Source organism: Lutzomyia longipalpis, chromosome 2 (genome assembly GCF_024334085.1).
Source record: "Lutzomyia longipalpis isolate SR_M1_2022 chromosome 2, ASM2433408v1".
NCBI classification, from domain to species: domain Eukaryota; kingdom Metazoa; phylum Arthropoda; class Insecta; order Diptera; family Psychodidae; genus Lutzomyia; species Lutzomyia longipalpis.
The window spans coordinates 10,945,509-10,954,707 of NC_074708.1; the positions used below are offsets into that span (position 1 = coordinate 10,945,509).

The 9,199-nt window shown below is 39.1% G+C and overlaps 4 protein-coding genes across 4 annotated transcripts in view; 2 read left to right on the forward strand and 2 right to left on the reverse strand.

The window, feature by feature from the left end:
* LOC129790699 (transmembrane protease serine 9-like) overlaps positions 1 to 9,199 on the reverse strand; it is a 776,474-nt gene that overhangs the window by 343,308 nt on the left and 423,967 nt on the right. The gene's annotated exons all lie outside the window — the stretch shown is intronic.
* On the forward strand, positions 408 to 1,311 carry LOC129790746 (40S ribosomal protein S14a). Its single transcript, XM_055828438.1, has 3 exons — positions 408 to 514; positions 711 to 953; positions 1,026 to 1,311. Exons 2-3 carry the CDS (start codon positions 717 to 719, stop codon positions 1,242 to 1,244), a joined length of 456 nt encoding a protein of 151 aa, XP_055684413.1. The 5' UTR covers positions 408 to 514; positions 711 to 716; the 3' UTR covers positions 1,245 to 1,311.
* Positions 1,287 to 3,093, reverse strand: LOC129790698 (dynactin subunit 4). Its single transcript, XM_055828365.1, has 3 exons — positions 2,533 to 3,093; positions 1,669 to 2,465; positions 1,287 to 1,606 (listed from the first exon to the last, which is right to left on the reverse strand). Exons 1-3 carry the CDS (start codon positions 3,007 to 3,009, stop codon positions 1,393 to 1,395), a joined length of 1,488 nt encoding a protein of 495 aa, XP_055684340.1. The 5' UTR covers positions 3,010 to 3,093; the 3' UTR covers positions 1,287 to 1,392.
* On the forward strand, positions 3,157 to 7,449 carry LOC129790706 (ubiquitin carboxyl-terminal hydrolase MINDY-3 homolog). The gene is made up of 4 exons (XM_055828375.1): positions 3,157 to 3,367; positions 3,597 to 4,295; positions 4,363 to 4,660; positions 6,384 to 7,449. The coding sequence occupies exons 1-4, from the start codon at positions 3,256 to 3,258 to the stop codon at positions 6,688 to 6,690; spliced, it is 1,416 nt and encodes a 471-aa protein (XP_055684350.1). The 5' UTR covers positions 3,157 to 3,255; the 3' UTR covers positions 6,691 to 7,449.

A 9,199-nucleotide genomic window follows, 5' to 3' on the forward strand; every position in this document is an offset into this window, starting at 1 on the left:
ACTTTGGGGCTGGGCACTGAGATCCAGGGATGCAAAATGAGCCATTTTCATCCAGATTTTCACGAATTTTAACACAGAAAAACCAACTTTACCCCATAAGACTTTGTCTTGTTATGTTGGACTTGACTCCCACGGAGTATCTTACGACAATGTCAGTTCGTTGTCAGATGATTTCGCTCATTTCATTTTTTATGGTTCTTCAGCCGGCGGAAAATCGGAATTGTTTCTTGTTGTTCAAAATTAATTCTCGCGATTCCAAATAATTTATTGCCATTCGACGAGACTAAAAATCCTTAATTATCTCGGAAAATTCACCACAAGACACGAGACAAATGCAAAAAAAAATCAAACAGCCTGCGATTTTCCGCAATTTCATAATTTCGCGCGTTAATCCTTGCAACATGAATGAAACATTTTTAGGGTTGTCGCTGTTTTACTTCCGCTCAGGTTTGTCGCTCTTTTTCACTATTTCTCTCCCGAAACGTGGATTGCTTCCGCAGTTTTTTGCAAAAAGGTACATTTTCCACGTATTTTCTTTGTGAAATTTTCCTCAATTTCCCATCTTGAGTGTTTCCTGTGTGGTTTGATGATGGAAAACCAGTGGGAAGAGGGGGAATTGCTTGAGAATTGTGCAGAGAAATCTTGTTGACAATTTCCCTAACCCTACTTTGCAGGAAGTACTCATGAGAATTGAATTGTTTTTCTTTCAGTGAACAATGCCGCCAAGGAAGAATAAAGCTCAGAAGGAAGAGGTCCAGGTATCCCTGGGTCCTCAGGTGCAGGAAGGTGAAATGGTATTTGGGGTGGCGCACATCTATGCCAGCTTCAACGACACCTTCGTCCATGTGACGGATCTGTCTGGCCGGGAAACCATCGCTCGTGTCACGGGTGGAATGAAAGTGAAGGCGGATCGTGACGAAGCATCCCCCTATGCTGCTATGTTGGCTGCTCAGGTAAAAAAGAAAGGAACAAAATGTTTTTTTGTGGGCTGTTTTGTTAATGTTTCCGGAAATATTTTCGTGCAGGATGTTGCTGAGAAGTGCAAGACATTGGGAATCACGGCACTTCACATCAAATTGCGCGCTACCGGTGGTAATAAGACAAAGACGCCAGGACCAGGAGCTCAATCTGCCCTGAGGGCACTTGCACGTTCATCAATGAAGATTGGACGTATTGAGGATGTGACTCCAATTCCATCTGATGCCACACGCCGAAAGGGCGGTCGTCGTGGTCGCAGATTGTAAAACAAAAAGCATCCAGCTCCTTATGAAAAAATAAAGATTGGCTTGAGTTGGTAAGGAATAATATAAATTAGTTTTTATTTATCTTTGCACCGGAAATACAAATTGAAGCGATTATGTGGTGAGTTAAATATGAAGCAGGAGATGGTTTTTATTGTTCTCCGGAAAGCTTTCCGCAATTTATGTAGACACGAGCTGTTAAATTATGCGTTTGAGGATCCTTCTTCTCGGGCACTTGCACGGTATTCACGTAGGAATACTGAACGGTGAATCCGATGATTACTTCCGCACCGGGTGCCAAGTTATCCTGAGGCTCACAGGAGAGCTCAATGCATGCCCTGTTGGCTCTACGCCACACAACAAACCTAAAAAGAAAGATTTTTCAATGAAAAAAAGTATTTAAAGGGAAGATTTTGGGATGAATTACTTGGGATCTTCTCGAGGAAGTTGCATTTCCTCGTCAAATTCCGCCGAATCATCCCGATGGGGCAGCACAAAAGGCATCTCCGGAAGTTCCACCTTCGCTGTGGTGCCTTTGTTGACAAATCGAGGCTCCTCCGTGAGGGAAACTTGACGTGAGAGGGAAGCATTGAGACTCGATGGTGTCGATGATACTGCAACCTTCTTCATCTCCTCAATGATTGCTGTCTCCTCATCCGTTGACGGAAGCTCCTTGAGAGCCACAGTCATGTCGTGAATTGTTGGATTTGAGAATTTTAGTTGAATTTTAACCCCAACACCACCCTCCAGCTTCTCCGGGAGTGCCACAATGCGAATCTCCGGGACATGATGGGATGCAAAGAGCTGAATGCGATACTTGATGGAAGATGGATTGAATTCGGGCTTGATGACATTGTGTTCGCACTGCCGGCAGCGCAGGGAACGCTTAATTGAGAGACTCTTGTGCTGTGGGAAGAGATCACGCACACAGCTTGGCTGTCCAGCAGGCTGAGAGAGCTTCTGCTTGATCGTTGTGAGTTCCCGCAAATTGACGGGCTCCGTGAAGATGGAATCCGGAAGTTGGTCCACTTCTTCCGTTGCCACTGAGGGATTAACGTCAATTGGTTTTGCTTTTGGGGGTGTCTTATCAGACCAGCCCATTTGACGACGAATCATTGAAACCGTGAGCCCCGTGCGATCCGTCAAACTGGGATACTTGTGCTGCTTCGGAGACTTCCTCCGGAGGTAATCCTGACGCTCCTGCTTATCCCTCAGAACAACAGCCTGGAGGGGAAGATTTTGGGATGCTTAAAAAGGCGAAATTTGCAGTTTATGGCTTTGGAGGACTCACCTGGAAATGTTCCATGAGGAGAGCAAATCTCGTGGCGTTGGCGTACTCACTCTCAGGCCACGATCCCGTGGCAACAGTTTGATCCGGAATTCCCACATCCCGTGACGTCCAACGACATGCCAGGCATGCCAGATAGTACATCTTCCGGGTGATTACAGCTGGTTGCTTTGCATCCTCTTTCGGGGCTTCCTCATCACCTTTCCGAGGCACTGTAACATTCGTAGCCCTTGCTGAGAGGGTATGCTGACAGCTTGGGCAATCAAAGCAACTGCTGCACTTGTATTTCTTCAGCTTAGCCTCCGTGGATGGGATATTCTCGACACAGTTGTAGCAAAAATGGGAATCGACTTCGTGGCAGAGGCAAAAATCGCATCTCAGTGCCAAGCAGTGACGGCAGAAGAAGAGTTTTGTGAGTGGATTCATAATCCCACAAGCACACACATACTGCACAGTTGTATTGGCCAGGAAGTGAGCCATTCTAGCCCTATTTACTGGGGTGTTTCCGGGCGATGAGAAAAATTCCCAAAATTCCAGAAGCAAAACGTCACACTTCGCTGATATTCGCCAAAGTTCGGCTCACCTTCGGCACGTCGTCGTGCGTGCAGAGCCGAATTGTGACAGCGAGAGAAGTGAAAAATTTTTGGCTCTGTGAATGACTAATTTTCACAATTTCCACCAAAAATTATACAGTGACGGTGTTAAAAAGGGAAAATTCGAGATAAAATGGAAGAACGGTTAGATAGTTTGTCAACGAAGGATCGACAGGAATTGCGCAATATTCGCACACTCCTCTGGGGCTCCAATGATATTGGGATCTTTGAGCGATGGTCACAAGGTGATTTTCCCATATTTCCCCCGTATTTTCACACAATTTCTCTCCTTTGTAGTACACTCTGATGTCTCTGGGATGCATTTATGCGGGAGGATTGGGAGAAAGGAGAGAAATTGTGGGAAAAACCCAATGAGAATGTTTCTAACCTCAAAAACATCAGCCAGATGCTTCCAATTGGGGATGCGTATAAAGGATGTTTTTTTTTTAATGTATAATTTTGTATGTTTTGCAGGTTTTGAATTCAGTGATCAGGAACCATCGGCATTGGTACAGTGTCAAGGTGGTCCATGTGCCGTAATAGCTCCCGTACAGGCCTTCCTCCTCAAAATTCTCCTAATGGATACACCTGGCTATAGTTTCTACGACCTCACGGCTGACAAATGCAGAACAGTATTGATTCAGGCCATTTGCAATATCCTCATGAAGTGCAAGGAGACAAAATACCGAATAGTCACACTGAGAACGTCTGAGGAGGTTGCCCCTCAAACACCCCCAAGTGATGTTGTCGATGCGGCACGACTCAATGACGCCGATCCCGTTGCGTCACCCAGTAGTCCACCACCAGTAGTTGTTGGGGAGCAGCAGCAGCAAACAGAGGAGGGTACGGAGAGTAGTCAACAACCTGGTACATGGGATCCGGATCAATTTCACGAGAGGCTCACAATTGTTGACATGGAAACCATTGATGAGGTGGAAAAATTCTATTTGGAGAATATGAATCTTCTCATGGGGCACTACGGGGTACTATTGCTCCTCTACTCTGTGCTAGCAACAAAGGGAATTGAGAATGTTGTGCAGGAGCTCAATGACACATCGGAGCCCCTAATTCACGGCACCTACGGCTACGGTTCGCAGGGTCTTATTAATCTCATGTTAACAGGGAGGGCAGTTGGTCATGTCTGGGATAATGATGAAGATGTCGGGGGATTGAGTAAGTCCTCAAAGAAAAAACGAATACTTTTCATTTTAACAAACAAATAAAATTTAAATCTCCACAGAACTTCGTGGAATTAATCAACAATCCGACATTGGATTCATTACGACAATGGAACAGATGCGCTACTGCACCGTGGGGTCCTTCTATAAGAATCCAAAGAACCCAGTTTGGGTGATGGCGAGTGAGACGCATCTTTCGGTGCTCTTTAGCACAGAGAAACGTCTCGTATCGCCGGAAACACCCAGCGAAATTGCCCGGAGGGTTTTCAAGAGCTACGACCCAGAAGGCAATAATTTTATACCGTCTGTGGTGCTTCAAGATGTACTCTGTACATTGGATTTGGTCAGTGATAAGGAATAGTGAGTATCCATATTTTTCTCTTATTTTATTCTCATTCTAGAATTTCCTTAAAATCTCTCAGAATTTTCTCATTTTTTTTTTAACGTTGGTATTTTTGTGATATTTGCATAATTTTATTATTTTTGCACATGATTCACCGTGTGCACGCTTGAGAGACAAAACGCCCCCATAAATCATTTTGAAACCGTCTCTCCCCTCCCCTCTCTCTACCACTACTCGTTTCCCATTCTGACTTATTTTCCCCGCACAACGTCGTTACCTCCTCAATATGCAGTAGATGTCTTCAAAAAGAAAAAAAAAAGAAAAGAAAAAATGCAAAGAAGAAAATAAAGATTTGATTCTCTCTGTGTCTACCAAGTGAATTGCAAGACAAATGATTTGGGTGGTTTCTTTTAAAATATTCAATTAAAGAGACAAACAAAATGTGGATGGATAATTCTTTGCAAGTTATCCACCAAAAAAATCGATAAATTCTTCTCTTTATTTTCAATTTGAATTCTTTTTTTAAAGCAATTCCTTTGAAAAAAATAACTCAATTTGTAGGAGAAACAGAGGAATTTTATATCGCTTTTCTGCATCTTCTGCAAGAAAATTTAATGGTGGAATTATTACATTTGAATTTTTATGGGTGCAACTCATGAATTTTCAGTGAAATCGTAAAATTCAAAATATTATTGCGTTTTGGAATAGGGGAGGAAGGGGTAGAGTTTGATATTTCTATTTGTTTCTCTGAAAAATTAAATATTCAATTTTTCTTTTGAGTAGGGGAAATGGGGCCAACGTAGTAAAAAAAAAAAACATGATTAATGTGAGGAAAAAAGTTTATTCAATGTCCTCATTCAGGAAAATAATTGTGGAATACGCGCAATCTTGTAGAGAAAGTAAAACTAAACTTTGAAAGATTTACTCAAAAATTAATACAATGACGTCATTTTTCAGATTATTATCTCTTTAACATTGTTCACATTCTTTGAATCTTACGCAGATCGAAACGTGAAACATTGGATTTTTCAGAATTTTGATGAATTTGATTGCTTTTCAAACTTAAAATGCGTTAAATTTAAATAAAAGTTAGATCAAAGAAAATTTTCTCCCTGAGAAATAACCTCTGAAAGCATGGCGAAGGGCTTAAATGCATGAAACATTCAAATAATTTCCCAAAAATTAACAACAAAACAATAGCGTGAATGCTTCATTCATGAAACAGACTAATATAGTATCGTGATTCGTGACATCATTATTCGCGAATTATTCGTATTCTATCCATTTTACGTTCTCATGAAACATAAAACATTGAAACATACGAAAGTTTTATAACAATAATTTATTTTGTGGAATTTCTTAGAGGACATCTCGCAATCAAAACATCTTTTTTGGCCTATTCTAATATGAATTTAAAGTTTTTCTAACATTGAAAAATAATTAAATTAATATTATTTCGAGAAAATAGAATGTTTCATGTTAAAATAATTATTTCCAGGCATAAAATTGGATTAAAAAGAAACTTTCAAAATTAGTTTTTTAAAAGTTAAAAAAAAAACAATTTCAAACGTTAGAAAAATTCTCATTAAAAGGAGTTTCAGCTGTGCTTTAGGTCCATATTGAAACGTATAAGCTCCTTTTAATATTTCATTAATGTTTTAGGAAGTCTTTCGAGAAAAAAATACTTTTTAAATTTTAAATTAAAAAAATTCAAAAACTTTTTTATTTTTTTTCTTCCAGCGTCGATTTAATGCGTTCAAAGCTCGATCCTGAGAATTTGGGTATCATTCTGTTGAACGGATTTATGGATGAATTCTTTCCCCAGGAGAAGCGTTCGATGCCGGATACATTTGTACTGTGGCACTACAATGGCATTCCCGGATCGAATTATGGGAGTAAAGTGAAGTACAGCAAGGGCGTGGCGATTCTCCTGGAGAGTGACCTTAAGCTCATGTGCAACATCTCGAATCCCATGTTGATGTGTCTACAGACCAAGTGGCCAAACATTGAGGTGAATTGGCAAGATAGGACGCCATCACTCAATTGACCAAATCCCACTTCCTGCGTACCCACTGCTGGTGCTCCCACTCACACACACACACACATGCTGATGATCCAACAACACTGAGAGTCTCCCCAAAATCCTATTAAAAGAAAGGCCTCCATCTCTCGCCTCTAGAATTTTATTTTCTAGTTATTTTACAACACTCCCCCCTCCCCGTTCCCAGTGAAATAATAATAATAATAATGTCCCTGTTGACAAAAACATTGCGTAATTTATTTAAGTTATTTATGTTTGGCAGCAAAAAAAATTACGTAGTTGCTTCCTTTGCCCCACATTAACATTGCTTCTGTGTAATAGAGAAAGAAAAAGAAGTAATAAAAAAAGAAAATACACCATCTCGGATCTTTCGCGTATCCAGCCTTTAACGACAACCCGCCCAATGTCCTGCGTATCGTTTTTTTTTTTTAGAAGAACCTAACTTTTTGGCTAAACGTAAAAGAAACTCCGCGTAGATAAGTTAAATGCGCATTAGATAAAATAAAAAGGAAATAAAGAAATTGCCAAAAATGAAACTTTTTCATTTAAAAAAAAAAAAGAAAATTGTATAGAAAATTGCTGGTCCGTTTTATTTGGTTAATTAGGCAAAAGAAAACAATTATGTAATCCAGTTGAAAAGTTAAGTTGGTGTACAAGCAAGGAAAACAATCCAATAATGTTCTTTCACAAAATTGCGTTTCCCACGAGGCTGACAATATAACTATTTTCTTTGAAAGATTAATAAAATTAATTAAATGATTAAAACTGTTTTTTTTTCTATGTAGTTTATAGTCTGTTTATAGTTTGGTTGAAAAGGCGAGTTCAGAACTATATTTTTTCCATAAAAATGGTACTTTATTTATTCGTCTGTTGAAATTGGGAATGTTAAGTCTGTAAGACTCACCGGCAGCATTGTAGAAGGCGAATCTTACAAACTCAACATTCCCAATTAAAAACATCTAAATTCTCTAATGTTTCAAATTATGATTTGTATGATGGAAGTACCCTTAGTTCCAATGTCTGATCCATGGATTTGCCGCACTTCGTAGCTTCTGCATCTAAATTATTCAACTGCCTGTTTCACTATTCGTCTCATAATTTACATTTAGGTTCCAACACAGCTGATAGAATCATTTAAATCTTGTGCTGCACAAGCTTGTATGGAAATTCTCTAGAAAATGTCCAAGATTGGAGGGAGATCTATTACAAAAAGTTTCATAAATGCGCGGGACAATGCATCTATTGCTTTGTCGCCCAGTTAAAGAACTATTCAAATGAAAATTCTCTGTCGGAGAGACCGCAGCTAAATAAAGTTAAACAAGATATTAGGAAAAGCTCAAAAAATCATATTTTCCAATGTTGATAATATGATATTTTGAGCTTTTCCAATGTCTTGTTTCATTTTATTAGCTTTAGTCGCTCCTTTACCCCAAAATCTGATAGGGTTCCATTGATTAAGTAGTTCAAGATACTGTGTCATTATGACAACCTGGCATTTCTTTCCTTTGCTTCTTAAACACGCTCCATTTTCTTGTGGTAAGTTATGTGCTTTATTTTATAACCTTTATAACGGTGTTTTTGGGATCAATTCATAGATTTTCTGGAAGTAATCTTCAGGACACTGTTTCAGAATAATTAGCGAGGAAAATCAATGGAAAAAAAATAATTTTCATCGCCAATTTGCTGATATCTCACCCCCGGACATTTTCTTAACATGGCATGATTCTTCCAGTGAATGCGAAGGTTTGCAGAAGACAATGATTTTCTTATAATCCATAGAAGTACTTTTACTTAGACTTTGTGCTTATGAATTTTTGTATCTTCCCAAAATTTTTCTTGTCTATGGCGCACTTCACGCCGCTTTTCTACCGCCCCAATGGCAGCCCTCGGTTCTAGCTGGATTAAATTAAATGAGCATTATTTGCCTCTGCTAATTTCATTGCTTTTGCTTTCAGATGTGTTTTGGATCATTATCCTGTTGAAAAATCTCGTTGCACATTCTTGTTATAATGTCTTAGTAGGCATATTGTTTCGCCTTGTTCATGAGTCACAATGGTTTCAATCGATCCCAACACCGTTCCATGAAATGCACTCCCATAATTTTATATTTTCGACGCCATGTTTGTTTGTTGTCTTCTTCATTGACGCTCAGAGGCTTAATTTCTTGATTAAGAAAATCGCTCTCTTTTGTCTAGATCTGCAACCTATACTACTTGACTTAACAAATTATAATGTCTTACAATTCGTTACTTATCTTCGCATTTGTTGTATTTGCTTTGAAATGTATTAAATTTAATGTAACAAAAAACACTTTTTTATGACAAATGCGAAGACAAGTGACGAATTGTTTATAAAAATTGATTCTTTTTTTTTAGGCACAGCTCTTTTGTGTGGAATTTTTTTTTGGGCAAGCGTTTTGGTATGTTTACCTAATAAAATTTTTAAAAATGCGCTTTTAGGAACATTTTTTCATATAGCACCGTATAAAAAAAATATTTACTAGGAATATTCTATT